The 17,907-nt window shown below is 31.5% G+C and overlaps 1 protein-coding gene across 1 annotated transcript in view; it reads left to right on the forward strand.

The window, feature by feature from the left end:
* The window catches only part of LOC108908428, a 74,829-nt gene that overhangs the window by 8,932 nt on the left and 47,990 nt on the right, over positions 1-17,907 (forward strand). Inside the window, exon 2 of the mRNA XM_023454527.1 lies at positions 5,313-5,350. Within this exon, the coding sequence (XP_023310295.1) occupies positions 5,313-5,350 (38 nt within the window). The remainder of the gene's footprint in view (positions 1-5,312; positions 5,351-17,907) is intronic.

A 17,907-nucleotide genomic window follows, 5' to 3' on the forward strand; every position in this document is an offset into this window, starting at 1 on the left:
GAAAAAAGTTATTAACAATTTAATCGTGAAAAAAAATTTTTTTTAGTAGTTTTCTTTAAATAACTCAGCGGGATGACTTAGTACGAAAAAATGCTTAGGACATGATTTTGTTCGTAATAAAAATAGCTACAAAATGGCGGTGGTCCGATTACGAAATTTGTAATAACAAAGCCGTGAGATTGAAAAAACGGTATAAAACGTTAATTTTTTCAAATTGCTGTAAAAATGTCAATTATAAACAAAAAGTGATAAAACTTTCGAAAACTATAGTTCAATATATACAATATATGACGCGAATTTATATATATACAATAATGACGCTAAAGCCGAAAATCTGGATAGCAAAACTTTTTGTTCTATAAGGTGTTATGCATTCATCGGCATCTGAAACTTGAAATTTGTTCGAAGCTTTGCTGACACTTGAAATTTGGTACACACATAGTGTAAATATGCAGAAACCAAAAGCAATTTGCAAAATTCAGATATCTTAATTTTAACTTTTTTACGGGGAAAACTATTGCTGATTTAGTTACACGTATTACAGTTGCTGCCAATAGTTCACAACTGTTAAGATAGCGAGAAGAAGAAACACTTGACTTGATTCATCAAAACAAACGTCTCTAAAAGTGTTTATGAGTCGGTGGACAAAATGTTCGCAAACAATTTTACTCACTCAGCTTTCGGATGGAAACACATGAGCATCCACATTGTAGAAAGTCTAATAATGAAAATTTATACACATACACAAAATAGGAAAGCGGTCATTAATTTACGCTAATAAGGGACTTCCTAGAAGCCCTCAAGTGAATTGCTGGGCTATAAAACTTTTACTTAGCGCGGCCAAGAGTGGCTCCATTGTTTTCAATTTAGAATAAAAGTTCTTGCGCCATCTATGAAATGTTTTCTCCATTCATCAACATAATTGAAGGAGCTTCCCGTGTACACAAGAAATTAAGCCTACGTTTAGTTAATGAGAAAGTTTTATTGGGCGATTTATTTTAACGAGTTTTCAATAAACTTTTGTAAAAGTTCTACCATCGTTCAGAATTTAATATCTAAGATTTAATTAATGTTTTATACCAGTCGTAAATATTTCTGATATGCAAGTGATGGACGGGAGAAGTTTGATATTTCAGGAAAATATAATTTCCATGAGCTATAGATAATATTCTTCAGGTTTTCCTTGAACAGGTAACATTCTTGCAAATATAAAAAACTGTATTCTTCTGGAGTGGACAAAAATGAATTAAATACTTTTCATTGAGCAAATTATTTAAGTTGACAAAGCTTTTAGTTACATTTAGGAAGAAATGTTGCGAATAAAAGTTGTCTTTGAATAAAGTAGTTTTTAGTTCTATTGATATTTTCAGGGACAATTCAAATGTAAACTTATAATTTCTGAAAGATTGCTATTTTATGACAAACAATAAACCCATTTTGAAAATTTTTTTATTTCTTCCATTTTTAACATTAAAATTAAATTAAGTTAAAATTAATAATTACTAATTTACATATAACAAGATAGAACTACTACAACTATACGTATTTTGTCTGTAAATTTCTATGAAATTCTTTAAACGGAAGTTGTTTTCCTTCCTGATACAAAATTATGTTAGAAAATGGAAGTTTACATTTGAAAAAAATTATATATCTTTAAAATGAATATTTAATACACATTTAATCTAAAACGCAATGACTATTTTCTTTCTATTTTCAAACAGAAAAATATGATCAAACATTTCTAGTACTCTCTTTGATTATATCATAACTAACAATTCTGATCATTGCCTTGTTGCTTGTAAATTAAAATTAGTAAAACTAAATTTGATCCTAAATTCATCACGGTTAGAGATTACAATCGTTTATGTATGACTGTTAATTGGCAAATTCTATATAATTTCAATATTCGCTGAAAAACACCCCACGAAAAGAAAATAGTGGTACGCAAAAAATACTCCAACACAGTCCAATTCCAGATACCAACACCAACTGAATTGCGTATTGCTGGACAGCTTAATACCTCGTGTTATCCGCCGCTCCGTTATCACAGCTCGATATTAATTTTATCGAATTTTAAATTTATTACAACGCTAATTATTTTTTAGAATTAAGCATAAAGAAGTTCAAAAAAGTGATAAAAGTTGTATGCTATGGTATTCTGTGCACGCAGTTATGTTAATTAGTCGAAAATTGGAGATTTTGATCATTTCATTCTCGGAAAGGTTGAGTTTAAGACCTATGTCATATAAGGTTTTTTTGTTTATTTTGTTTGTATTCTATCGTCTGTTAAAATTAAGGAAGTCAAACTTCTAACACCCTGAATATAAATATTTCTTTATTTATAGAATACTAGCAACCCACCCCCGCTTCGCACGGGCAAATATAAAATAGCCTATGTTACTCCGAGGAGATGTAGCTTTCGGTTAATTTTCAACTCAAAACTAAAAATGCAAAACCTTTAAATTTAAAACAATATAGGTAACTACCAACAATGTGAAAACAAAACGAATTAAATTAAAGTACCTATTTTCAGGGCAATCAATTTTAATTAATAAGTAGTTAGGTATCTAACTACCTAAAGAAAACAAACACGAAACAAAAATGCAACTATGAAGTTTTAAATGATTCACAATAAGAAAAAAACAAACAAATGATTATAACTCAGTGAAATCAAAGTACGTTTGCAAGTATCTATATATGTTCCGACTACTTAAAGACAACAAATCAAAACAAAAATGTGACCTTAAAATATCGAACGCAATTATAACTTTCCAACAACACCCAGAAAGAAAACATAGTCGTCAGTCGTCACTTCCATTCGCTCCAAGTCAGTTTATTAAAGGATCACGCGCGCGTTATCGTTCGGCTTATTAGCTAAACAGTAGGCAAGACGGTGCGGGAGGAGGGTCGGCGATCGCATCAAGCGAAGCGAGGCGCTTGAATTTTATTCTCGCGTCCGTAATTTTTTTTGCGATTACTCCTAACATATTCATTTAAATTATATGGTGTAAAGGAGTAAAATAATGTACATGCAATGCTTAAAGCTTCTAACTTATTTAAAATGATAAGGATTAATACCGTATTTGTGTAAATAGCTTTTACATTACCGCTTTATAATTGCCAATTTTTTAAAGTATTAAAATGGATATAGGTAGTATGTTATCTTTAACATATAGACATATGCCATCGCGGAATTTTCTGTAGGCATATATAAGATACACAATTCCACCATACATGGATACACTACATAAACTTTCGGACTCCACCCTGCTCGGACGCGAGGCGCAGGGTCACAGGGCCATTTTTTAAAGTATTACAGTACTTTTCTGTAGACCTACATAAGATACACAATTCCACCATACATTATTTTGTTAGATCTCAAAGGGTTTGGGCAGCGTTTTCGTTGAAAGCTCCCACGACACCTCCAACAAATATCGTTAATGTATACAAAAACTTAACAAATTATATACTAAAACCTTCCTATCCATTGGTGAAAACAGCATGAAAATCGGTGCAGTAGTTTTTGAGTTTATCGCGAACAGACAGACAGACAGACAGACAGACAGACAGACGCGGCGGAGGACTTTGTTTTATAATATGTTATGATAGGTAAACTATTAAGATAAAGTAAAACACGCCCAAAGTTAAATTCAGTATGAATAGCATGTGGTATACAGAGAAATGTTAATTATTAAAACAATATTTTAGTTCTGAATTTTCAGTCAGGTGGTAATCAGGAAGAGCAACGATCGCATTTATCTTCTGAGTTGAAGAGTAGCAATTAGTATTTTTTCTTATTTATGTTTCCCCTTCAGCTCGCCATTTGAAATGCAAAGTTATTTTTTTCGCCCGAGTTAAATTAAAAACCTCTCTGTTCGTCGTTTTTCTCACAGGCTGTTGTAAATTAAAATTCAAATTAGGCAATTTACGATGCATATTGCAGAATGCTTAAAACTGTTTCAAAGGAGAAATTTTGTAAAGATTTGATAATGTCGACCTTGCGTGATGGAAAATTATTTTCATTACTTGATATATTAAACCAGTTTCTTTCTAAAATATGTAGATAATATTCAATTTATACAGAGGAGGGAAAATGAATCTGAATGTTGAGAAGCAATAAGACTGGAATTTATACAGCATGGGATAAATAGATATAATCAGTATTTTATAAACATAATATACAATTTTTTTATATACTCACTAGTACGTATATACATAAAGTTCACTAGTACGTATATACATAAAGTTCAACAAAACGTTTGAGGTGAACATGAAGTATCAAGAGATGTATGGTGTTAAAGTATCCAGAAAAAAATTAAATAAAACGGAAAATTTTATATCTCTGAAAGTAGAAGAGATATGTTAACCAAACTTATTGCATTATATGAACTACAACAATTATTCATATTGAATGATCAAGCTTTTGGAATAGGTGGAAATATGGGTAACTAATATTATAAATATGGCAAAGAAAGTTATATAACCCTGTATAATAATAAATTTGATATCATATCACAATCCATTCAGTTGCAAAGAAAAAGTAACTCTTCTATTTTTTTTATCTGGAATCCTTTCGCCACAAAGTATCTCGTTTTATTTGTAAGTCGGCTCAATAAATATTTAATTTACTTACAAAACCCCCCAAATACTCGACTATGAGCGGCTTATCGCAAAAGGAAATCGAAATCCGATTTTCTCAGTGACTATGCATTTTGGTGACTTGCAGTCAATAAACTTTTTATAATTATAAAATGTTTAATTTTAATTGTTTCTGTTGTACCTAATAGTGTAACGTTCATTTTTATAAAACAATCCTGTTGATAAGGCTTGTATGCCATTGGGTTTTTGTATTTACATGAAATTGTGCCATGTTCAAGTTAGTACTCTCCATGTCAATCAGTATTAGGTTTTATAGCTTCAACCCCCTTCATTTCGAATTCAAACAATTTTTCAGCAAAACTTAAAAATACTACTTTAATTTTTTCCGTAGATTCTGTTGTTGACGTTTGATCGATTAGTTATTGAACATCCTTTAGAAATTAGCAAATCAGTTTTGCATTTCAAAATCAACACATATCCAATAAAATAAAAAATATTAATTATTTTAAAACCGTATAAAAGATATCCATAATTAGATCTTCCAAATTTTAAATAGGGATAAAATATTATTATCAAGATATGACTATTTTACAAAATATTGAACAATATGTTATATATGAAGTTAATACAACAATTTCCTTATCACTAAAACTTTTTATTAATTTTAGAGAATATATTTAATTTTATATTTTATTATTTGTTTCTTTTTTCAGCAAACAAAAATAAAGATGAACCGGAAAGTTCGGTTGAGGTAAGTTTCATATCAAACTTATTTTAAAAAAATTAAAAATAATCTTTTGTAGTTTTTATACTCGAATTTATTAAAGTATCAGCATAGAGAAAATAGCTTCGCTATAGACCGCTACTGGTATAGGACAGCAGTTTTAAATTTCTGAATTGCCGATAGAGCATACCAGCAGCAGAATTGTAGGAAGAATCAAATGCAGCGGCCCGCATTCCTACGCGTATCCTATAAACTATATAAACAATAGTTTGGCAATGTTGTCAGGCGTACTTACGGATTTATTTTCTACACTTTTTAATCAATGCCTATTTTTTGCGTTACTGTTTTATTTAAATGTATGATGTAGGTATTGATAAAAATGTTTTAGAGAATCAAGGAATAGCTATGTAGTTTCAGATGATATTCTGCAGCGTTATCATGGTTAGGTTATCATAATTTCGTTAATACTACTATTTTAATTTTTTGGTATTGAAAATATATTTCCAAATAAACAAAATTCGTAATGGTATTTTAATATACTAATATATATATTTTTAATATTTGATGATGATGATAAATTTATTTAATATACAAGGTGGGTTATTAGTACGGACTGTAGGTACAGTTTTTTTTTTGTATTTTGACACCCACTTGTTTAATAATAACTAAAGATAGAAAGAAACTTTAAATACAAATATACGAGTTTTCCTTTATTTCGTTTGACATTATCAAAATTTGCTTAACTAAATAACATTAAAATACCTACCAATTTTTACAAATTTTCCACATGCAAGTAATTATGATGATGCCGTTGAAAATATGCTTTAATTTACATTTCGTCCGGTATTTTTCTTATTATATCTGTAAATTTTGAGGTCATTAATAATATATTTTGTTGAAGTGTCCCCACAAAAATATGTCTAAGGGACTGAGATCGGGGCTGTCTTCTGGCCACCTAAGGTTTCTAATAATATTTTTTTTTGTGTTCGTTGGCGGGAGTCTTCCTCCAAATTTGCCGATGTTCCTGAAGAACTTTATTGTTATTTGAATAATACAGTTTATGTTTTATTTTTCATCATTAAATTTTTTTAAATTAAAAAGGAAAGTTCATTCCTGTCATTTTTGTCTGATTGTCGAAAAAAAATACGGGACCAACGGTGGTTATAACTCGGAAACGGTGCGTTAATCGAAAAAATGATTTACAAAATCTCCCCTACACTGATTCTGATTGTCTGTTCTGCCTTGAATACAAAAGGTACGAAGTCCGTATGTCGAAAATAAATTTAGGATTCAAGAGGGTGTGAGATGATACAGTAAATAAGGTCTTATAACTCGGAAACGTTGAGTTGAATTGAAAAAATAATTAAAAAATCTCACTACACCCCTGGTTCTGATTGTCCGTTCTGCATTCAATGCAAAAGGTCCGAAGTCCATATGTTGAAATGCATTAAATTTATCTATTTTTAACAAAGCCACCGCTAGAACTGCCTCCTATTACCGAGTAGAAGAGTTACTATGCAAAATTTTATTGTTGGATGCCGACTAACAAGACCCTGTATCATTTTTATATTGCCACTTTCCAGCATTTAGCGTGCGGTCTGAAGCGATAAGCTATATTGTCTGTGGTTTCATATATCAATATGTCGAAATATGATGTATCATAAAACTTTTAAATAAAAAAATATTCTGCTTAATTTTTTTTGTATCTGAGTATGTTATCTACATAAATACATTTATTTTATTATTAGTTCACACATTTTTCTACTCTTTGTTAAGGTATTAAGCTAATTCAAATGCTTGCACCCTCAAAAACCCTCAGAATCGGCAAATCAGCATTTAAAATCCAGGTATGATTTATCAGCGGCTGAAACTAATGGTCAGATCTTTATATTCTCATGTATACCCGTTGATTTGGCCCATAAGGTCACAAATCCTTACTAACCTTAAATAAGCTTAAAAACTCACAAAATGTATAAATTAGCTTCTATGATTCAGGTATGACTTAACAATGACTGAAAATCGTGGTCTGACCTACGTATTCCCGTGTATTTTGACCAGCTGAATCCAAATCCGATGTCAGAATTGCCCCAGTAAACCACCAGAATTTATTAACCTGAAAAAATAGCTTAAAATCGCTTATATTCTCGAATTTTAGAATGATAAAGATTACAGAGACCCACAAAAAAAAATGGTCTCTTCCAAAGACTAGACCTATGATGTATCTTTGTGTACTTTGATCCGCTGAATCCAGTGCTAGAATTGCTCTATCATCCACCATTTTTTGTATGGATGTGTAATTCTTATCATTCTAAAATGCAGGACTAGCGATTTTAAGCTATTTTTTCAAGTTAGGAAATTCTGGTAATCTGTTAGGGCAATTCTGACATCGGATTCGGATTCAGCGGGTTAAATGGACGGGAATAGATAGGTTAAACCACGATTTTCGGTCGCTGTTAAACCTGAATCATAGAAGTTAATTTATTAGTTTTGCGGGTTTTTAAGCTTTTTTAAGATTAGGAAGGATCTGGGACATTATGGGGTCAAATCTGACTTTGGATTCGTATGCAGCGGGTCAATAAACATGATAATATAAAGATCTGACCATTAGTTTCAGCCGCTGATAAATCATACCTGGATTTTAAACGCTGATTTGTCGATTTTTAAGCATTTTTTGAGGTTAGAAAATTATGGTGATTCGCTGGGGCAATTCTGACATCGGATTCGAATTTAGCGGCTTAAAATTGTAACAAAAGCCGGGACGTGTAGTACTTTATTTATTAGTTCTCGGCACGGATGGGCCAAAAAGTAAAATATTTCAGTCGACACTAATTTATCGGAATGTTAATGGCTTTCAAGTAGGTAGCGTCGTCCTTCGAAGAAATTTAGCAATATTTTTTAACAAGTTCACTCGGGGCCATGTGTTGAACATCTAGTATAAAGAGAAAACTCAATATTTCAAATAACGCGCGAAATACATTCCAAAGAACGTAGGAATTCCAAGAATAAGTTGTTAGAATGTTGTGAGGAAAAGAAATAGCTGGTTTTTTGACGGGTTTTCCAAGCTATAAGGATAGAGTAAATAAGGTTGACTAATCCGTCCCGTACTGCTACGCGAAGTCACTAGACGAAGGCTAGGGTTATTTGTAAGTTTAGTTTCAAAATTACTTAGATAACTATTAACATGGCATGGCTATGCCAAAGCATCCCGACATTCAGGGTTCCCGCCAATAAGATAAAAACAAAAACTTCTGGACCCAAGAAATGGGCGTATCGAAGCGAAGTGTCGAATTCAGGAGAGATCTCAAAAGAAGGCAGTTCTTCCTTATGTTCCGCATTGAGCAGTCGACTTAGTTTTAGAGCCTTGGGCTAGTTAACTAAATTTAATAATGGACAGTCTTTCCAAATTTTTGCTATGGAGCGCGCATTCCCTGAATCTCGGTACGCTGTCGCGTGTAAATAAATTAATTATACTCCACGGTCGAAATTATAGAGAGTGATTCATCGCTAGCTTTTGGACTAGTAAGAGGGATGAAGCGTGCCGGGAACGAAAATCCATTGGCGTGTCTGCGTAAAAGGCAACAAGATATAGAAAATAATGAAAAAGGATAATAAAACATAACATCTAATATTTTTTACGGTTTGCTATAACAGGCACTTTGATCCATTTTAATTATTACAGCATTTTAAAACGTCCCAATCGTGTTTTTTTAATTTATAAATTTATTATAGCCATGGAATTAGACCCCTCGTCTACGCTTATGCTATGACGTTTCACAGGACGGGTTAAATTAAGTCCGTTTACACCCACTAAAAAAGCATTTCCCTATTCCCTACCAAGTACAAAAGACAGAGATAGAATATAGATCGACGTTCAGTGTAACTCGGTCTCTAGACGATTATAGATTCTATCGATGTGCGTAGCGAGCGGCACAATAGTATATTATTCAACGAGCGTATAATGATGGGTATTATTCACGAGGTGAAGTTTATGAAATGTTTCGAAAAACATGGTATGTTAAGCAACAGATATACGACACGCACAAACGAAGTCGCTGATGGCTCAGTGTAGATGCTCCTTCCCTTCCAACCGCTGGTCCCGGGTTCGAATCTGGTCTAGGAAAATTCACTTTTTTAATTTTTTTTTTATATGTACAGTACTGAATTGAAAATATTTAGTGGTTTACACGATAAAATTTAAAAAACCGACTGTTTGTAGCAGAACAATATAATATTATAGCTAAATCAAGGAAGCATCTGACAGTAGTGATTAATGACTCATTAATCACTGCCGTGATTAATGGGTATTAATAAGGTCGAGCAAACAGACGTATAATGGGTACATTATACAATAGTTGTGGATAAAGATAAATAATATTGAACCGTATAAAAATCATTTTATATTTTATACGCATTATGGTAATAGTGTTTTTGTATTATGTCTTAGTCACTCTTTATAATTTTGACCGCGGAGTATAATAATGTTGTTCGAGCCGTTGTGTTGTTATTTTGTTTGTTTGTTTTGTTTATTGTTATTAAAACGCTTCCTGGAGGTTTTGGTGTTTCCTTTTGTTTCTCTCAACTTCAGTGTCACCCTGTATAGCCAGCTACTGGATTACGTTCTACGTAAGCAATAGAGGGTAAGTGCCTGAAATTCATTCTCTGAACAAACAACATTTCTAAGTTCCCACGTACTAATTAAAGTATAATGATAATTATAAACCCCCTTTCGAGAATTAAATAGTGAACTTGTGAAATCCAGACTCGTTATGATACTGGTCAGAACGATAGATAGATAGATAAAGAAATAAATAGGAATAAGGCAGCGTTTCTCAGTATTTGCTACCCAATTTCCAATCACAATTTTCATCGCGTCATTCTCAAGAATACTTAAATTTTGGGTTTATCTGTACTGAAGTAAATGAAGAAGAAAGGCCCCTGTGCGTCATTTGTTCAAAAATTTTAGCAGCAGACAGCATGAAAGCCAACAAACTTAAACGGCATTTGGAAACGCTTCATAGGGAGCATGTCAACAAATACCGAGAATTCTTCGAATTATAATTAAAATTAGGTATAGGTATGAAAAACAAAAATCATTTTTTAAAAAACTTTGACTGTGAATGAAAAAGCTTTACTTGCCTCATAAAATTTCATATAAAATAACCAGATGTAAAAAGCCGCATACCATTGGTGAAGAGCTAATTCTGCCAGCTGCAATTGAGATTGTAGAAACTATGCTTGGAGAAAATTTTGCCAAACAATTTCAGTCCATACCTCTATCAAATAATACGGTTAACCGCCGAATTAGTGATACAGCTGAGGATGTACAGGAGCAGCTTTTTCAGAAGTTACGTGATAAATTATTTTCAATTCAGCTTGATGAGGTAACAGATAGCAATAATAGCAATAAAGATGCGTATTTAATTGCCTACGTTCGATTTTGTGAACGTTCATTAGCAGTAGAAGAACAACTTTTCTGCAAACCAATAGAACTCAAAGCAACAGCACATACATTATTTACCATTTTAAACGATTTTATAAACGAGGCAAATTTAGAGTGGAAAAATTCAGTGGCGGCTCGTGACATTGAGAATAGGTGAAGCATATTCATTGATTGAGTAAAAAGAAAAAAAAAGCGCCGCAGGTGAAAATTTTAAAATTTTCACGGTCAAACGGCTTTAAATGAATCTGGAAATTTTTAGTTGCATTTGCAATATTACCGAAAAACTGACGTTCGCGAGAAGGATTTTCATTTAGATTTTATAAAAAATAGAAACACAATTAAACACGAGATACAGAATTTTTTTTTAAATAAACACTTCCACACATCCAGTTATACACCGAATACCAAAAAGATAAAAAAATTAAAAAAAGCGATTTAAAGCTTAAATGGAACAAATTAAGGGAAAAATAATCAAATTTCACCAGCACCCCATTTACACCCTCAAAATTGAGTCCCAAAATTATAATTTTGAAAAAAAAATTACATTTTTTGTTCTCTCGTTTGAAAAAAATGTTTTTTCAAATGATACAAAACATTATTTTATAGTTTTTGAGATGAGGAATAAGAATCCATTGTTTAAAATGAGCTAAAAAAATTAGAACCCTTAAATTTACGAATATTTCATTTTATGATGTTTTTAGCTCAGATTTCCGCTCTTATGCATCGATTTGTTTGAAATTTGGACAGTAGGTGGGGAATAGCCCAAGAAACAAAATACACCATATGTTGATATATATTTTTACCCTGGGGGTGGTTTCTACCCCTTTGAAGGAGTTGAAAATAAATTCTGGCAAAATAATCCCGGGAATCGATAGAGCAACTAATTTCATACAAAAAATGTTCCATGATAAACCAATACTTTTTGAGTTATTTGCGATTGAAAACTCAATTTTTCAATTGTTAATTCATTTTTTCTTCCAATAGAATAGGTAAGTGGTTTCTTAAAAAATCCAAGTAAACTTCACCATTGAGTTTTTGTGGAAAGAAATGTGGCCCAATTAAGTAATCCCCTACAATATCGGCCCACACGTTGACGGAAAACTTATTTTGATAATCACGCTCTATTGATAAATTAGGATTCTCATCAGACCAAAAATGCTCATGTGGAGGTTTATTAAGCCATCATGGCCAAATCCAGCTTCGTCCGTGAAAAGGATATTACGAACAAAATTTTGGTCACCATTATAAGTATTCTAATTGTATTGCAGAAATTCACACGAACAGCAGGATCTACGGCAGATAAGGCTTACACGTTTTGGTAGTGGTACGCATGAGCTCTTTGGAATGCCCTCCTGAATAGCAATTTTTCTTATACTTACATTGGGATTATCCTCTATCGAATTCAAAGTACGAGCTTCTGCTTCTGCTGTTCTAGTATTCCGTTGTCGACCTAGATAAAAAATTCTAGTTTTGAACGATCCAAATTCTCCCAGTCTTCGATGAATAGTACTAAACATTCGCGATTGGGGTAGGTTTCTATTTGGAAATGCTTCGCGATACAAACGTGTGCAAGAGCATTGCCAGCAGTTAAACCGTAGTAATAATGCATGTCCGGCAACTCCACGTTAGAGTAATTGTTGTTCATTTTTATTATTATTTTTATGATAACAATTACTACAAAATAACTTGTACAAAATTACTATCTGTCAAAACTAATTCTCCACAAACTTGTTTCCAAGGCAACTAAGCGCCTGTTTCCAAAGCATGCTATTTTTAATGTAAAAAATAAATTAAAATGTTTTCGTATTCAACACATGCACGCAATGTTATTTTAGCGTTTTTCTCGAAAACGGTTAGATTTATCGAAACAAATAAAGTATACCCTTTTTATGTCAAAAGGTTAGGAGAACAAAAATATTCAGTCAAATTTCGCATAAAGTGTAGCACAAAAAAGTTGGAACCATTCAAATCAAAATAAAGGCTCGTATGTTGCGCCCTCTACAAAATGCAAAAAAACGGTGGGCAAATTTATAATCCTCATCACGAAAAACCCCCATATACGATATTTCGTCAAAATATTATGAGTGTGGCAAAAGGTATTGCAAAAAAACTGCAAATAAAATTTAACTTTAACACTCTGTAACTCCGTTAATAATCAGTTTTGGAAAAAATGTTATAGAAAGAGGTAGCATTTATTTTCGGTCTAGAATTATCCCCTGAATTTTTTGCTCATCATTTCCGGACACCCTGTATATTACGATAGAATATATAAAATCTATTAAATATTTGATTGCTTTCATTTTCTGGTTCGTTTAATGAGAACACAATGGTAGAAGTGACGTAGAAATGTTAAAAACATATAACGTTTTTGATTATATGAATTTTCAACGAAGACAATAAGCTCCATTCTATTAGTTTAATGTTGTATTCTCTCTGTAGCGCCTAAAAAAAATTGTTAGTAGTGATTGAAATTTGAAAAAAAAAACAACCTGCTACTATTGGAAAAAATATAGTTTTACTCTACCTTATTTGTGGCGGTGACTTATGAAAACAAAGGTTATATCGATAAATTTTAATAAATTCTTTGTTTGATTATGATTTATAAGAAACAATATGCGTGTGTACGTTACGTAAGCATTAAAATAAAAAAAAAATGTTTCTAAATGTAGGTAATGAAAATAAAAATTATATATGTATATGTAACTAATCTGTTTTTCATTTAATTGGATTTGTAACTATTTGGGCAGCTGTATTTCAAATAAATAAATAAATAAATAAATTAATAAATTAATAAATAAATAAATAAAATGCATACACATTTCCAGTAAGAAATTTCCTGACATTAGTTATGTTGAGGCACAAATTCATCTGGACTGGACATCATTTCCGGTCAAGATTTGTTCACGAATTTTTCTGACTCGTTTAAAGGTTGACATTATTCGAGAATGATATACAGAATGTAACAATTTATTTGCTGTTTACGTTGCTACTAGGTAATGTTTATACATCCTATCGACTAAAGAATGCATAAGTAGAAGTCCGTTGGAGTAGTGCCTGGTTCCATTATGTTAAACGGTTGGGTTAATCTTTGGCCGGAATGTAAAGCGCCAAGTAGAGAAGTTTGTAGAAGCTATATAAGTTTACGATCGGAACATCCTGACGTAAAAGAGTATCTTCGGTGTATACTTCGGACTTTTGGTAAATAACTTTCTGTTAAACTAGGCGCCCTCTCCTGATTTATCTAGGGTACATCTCAATGTGTTAGCTCATAGATTTCTGTAGCATACTCTACGGAATTTTAAGTGACTGCAAAACTATCGGTTAAGTTTCAACATCTATATCTCTGGTGATAAAGCTTACTAATCATGGTAATACAGAAACGTATTTTTCTGCATTAAGATAAATTATATAGTTTTAAAAAGAATTAAGTTAATTTCAAAAATTTAAGACAATTTTATATGTAATAATGTTTTATTTTTATGTACCTTATAATTTATTCAACTTTTGCTATATGTTACAACCATAAAAATTTTATTTGATCTATGTATCTACGTGGATTTCGAGTATCATTTGTATCAAAACGAAAAAGCTAGTTATCTTCGACATTCGTGATTAAATTAGGCAACATTTCCTAATTTAATCTTGTATCTTTTAAGATATATTGGTGAATGTGAGAAGAAAATTCATTTCAATTTGATAATAAGTTTAAATATTAATGAAGGTCATCAATATTGTTTCAGAGAAGTCAAGGATTGTTTTAATTTAATTTAATCCAATTGCCTTATCCAAAATTCTGATGACAAAAAAAACGGCTAAGTAAAAAACTAAAAAAGCACTGTTGATAAACTTTCAAAAGATAATAAGTTTAGAAAATTCAATCTCTAAATAAAATTCAATTTTATATTATTTATTAATTCTAAATGTAATAAGATTAAACGTATGAAACAGTTTTTTGCATGCATACTTTATCTTTACAACTGAATTCAATGAAAAGTTAGGTAACGTATTCAATTTACTGATACAGTTGATATCCACCTATCTTTAGTAAAAAAAGTAAATAATTCCAATAAATGAGGAAAATAGGAGTTAGATCATTATTTAGGCTTGATTGAAAGTGTTGGGATTGTGCCAGCTCTTCTCACAAGTTTAGGAAAGTCATCCATAAACCAGCAGACTTCGGCTTTGCTCACCCAAGCGTTGTTTGCCACTGACAGATTGAATAAAACAACTCGTCACACAATACAGCAACAGATAAAAAAATGCGTTCTGTATGTAGGGAAAATCTATTTATTTAAAAAATACCTAAATATTATTTTCGAACCGTCAACTTTTATTATAATTTTTTATTTTGTAAATTCACAAAAAATTTAAGTCATTCTAGTAAAATTAGGAAACAATCGCTTTACAGGTTTCCGAGATGTGAATAGCACTAAGTTTATTTTTTTACCTATATCCTGTACATTGGAAACAAAGCAACTATCGACAAAATGAATTACTAGTATTTCAATTAATTTCCCTTGTAAAATATACTGGAATATGCTAAAATGGCTATAAAGGGTTTATTGTCTGAAAAAATTATGACCAAAAAAATTAGTTTTAAACTAGATCCTTTTTCATTAAATCTTTGATCATATTTATAATAAATGGTTTACCCCTTGTTTTTTACCATATTTATCAACTTACACTAGTGCACAAAAACACGCTTCCAACATAACTACTATTTCTCTTTTCTTTTAAATCATCATATACAGGGTGTTTCAGGATTATATGCAAAAATTTTAAATACAAATTGGGAATCGGAAAATAAGAAAAAAAGTTCCTATGGACGTATGTCCGGAAACGGTTCGTTAAGGAATTACGGCCGTTTAAAATTGGAGGTCGAGTTTTAAATATTTTTCTCAAATTTGAAAACAGATAAAATCCTGAATTTATATCTATCGAGACCTACTACCTGATTGTAATAAAGAATTATAATAAATTGAACTTATTTCATGTTACGTCTTGCATTCTTATTATTTAGATATAGGCACCCAGTTAGATTAGTCGTTGAAATACAAACAAAAATTTTATTTTATTTTTTTACTCAAAAACTACTTATTTCATCATAAAGATGAAAGAGATGAAAAAGTTTCTAAATTAATCTGTCTCTCCAAAAGATGTATTGCAACAATTGAAATCCTAACGAGTCAAATGTTTTCATGAAAAATATACACAGTGTTGTTGATTTCACCCGTTCCAAATAAGATTATTTTAACGAAAAAATACTGGTTAGATGGGCCTGGATCAGTATAACATCTGTACCAAAATTCAGGATTTTATCTGTTTTCAAATTTGAGAAAAAAATTTAAAACACCGATTTTGACCTCCATTTTTAAACGGCCGTAACTCCTTAACGAATCGTTTCCGGACATACATCCATAGAAACGTTTTTTTCTTATTTTCCGATTCCCAATTCGTATTTAAAATTTTTCCATATAATCCTGAAACACCCTGTATAATAATATGAATACTTATAAATATACCGTCCATTGCGTCAGCGAAACAATGGTCATAGAGTTCAGGAACACGAGGCTCTTAACAGAGCCGAACTCAGTTTACTAATGCGAATATGATCATAAGACAAAAAATAGCAGTACCTGGTAACGCTAAATCAGGAAGTCTATATAAGTCAAAGTGACTATACAGGGTGTTCCGGTACTTGATACAAAATAGATGAGGTCAAAATAATATCATTTCTTCATATAAATTTTTTTCATACGAGCCTTTGGTAACAAGTTACGGGCCCTCAAAGGTGAAAATAAAAAAGTTGTTTTTATTTACAGTCTCTAAACTATTAACATCATGATGCAAATTTGGTGATCGTTAACACATGCGTCCAGTTTGTTTTTGATGTTGTAAGTGAAACTTCATTATGCCCAGAACGCCAGAGACGGACTATGCCTAGTGGTTAACCACCCAGAATTTTTGCATAGATCACAATCGGCCTGTGTCAAAAATAAGTTTCGTGAAGAATTTGTCAACGATAATACCCACTTCGTTCAACTTGGTAAAATTAACAGTTTAAAGACCGGGAGATATTAGACTGAAGTTCGACGACGTCTTTCTCGTTTATGCCTCTGAGAGTACTGAAAGGTAACAGAGAGACAAGTACAATAAACTAAATTTAAAAAATGGACTGCGGGACACCTTTGTGAAAATTCAATTTTTCTTTTCAAAAAAATAATGTGTACAGCGACGTATTTCTCACTTATGCCATGTTCGTAAGTTGAAAAGAAGTATCGATTTTATCACAAAATTTTTTTGGCATAAGTGACCTAAAAATGGAAAACTTTGTAAGAAAATGTGAAACATATCTTTATTTGTCTACCAATTTCTCATTAATGCCAATTAGAAATATGACATTATTACATTCGAAAAGCTCATAAAAACATTGGCAGAAGTCCTACTAAGGACTAAAGAAAATAGAGCTTTGGAAAAGCTTCGGAAAATTTTTATTTTCATTCTATACCTAACTTTCTCATTTATGTCGTTGAAAATTTATGAAACTTACTATAAATAATGTACTGTGTCAAGTAGGCATCACTCCTCTATGGGTCCAATATGAAGGCATAAGTCCCAAAGTTGTAGGAAAATTCATGAAAATTTTTAAGTCTTTCTCGCTTATGCCATTTTGCATGCACGTAGGAAACTACATTATAAAGTCATATAAATGTAGGCATAAGTCCACATTGGATTTTCATGTTGCAAATTAATTTGAATTTTAATACGAGTCAGGTCGACAAAGTAGAAAAATAATAGAAAATTGCCACAATTTTCTCGTTTATGCCGTTTCGTACACGAGTAGAAAATATTAGTAAAAACCACTTTCAAGAGTGGCATAAATGCCACAAGGTACCGTCGTATGTAAATTTTTTTAAAAAGTTGTCAAGAATAACAAATTGCGGTTATTTCCTCACCTGCGCAATTTTCGGTATACTTGAATTAATTTAAAAATGTATCATAAATAATGCAAGTGTCGGAGAAGATATCTATATAAAAAATGAATATTTCTAACTATAAAAGGGAATAAAAAATTTAAAATAAAAAAAATTACATGAAAAAGAGAAAGCTTTGTATTGGGTTTAGTTTGATTTTTCGACATGTT

The sequence above is a fragment of the Anoplophora glabripennis genome, unplaced genomic scaffold (assembly GCF_000390285.2).
Source record: "Anoplophora glabripennis isolate ALB-LARVAE unplaced genomic scaffold, Agla_2.0 scaffold330, whole genome shotgun sequence".
Classification (NCBI taxonomy): domain Eukaryota; kingdom Metazoa; phylum Arthropoda; class Insecta; order Coleoptera; family Cerambycidae; genus Anoplophora; species Anoplophora glabripennis.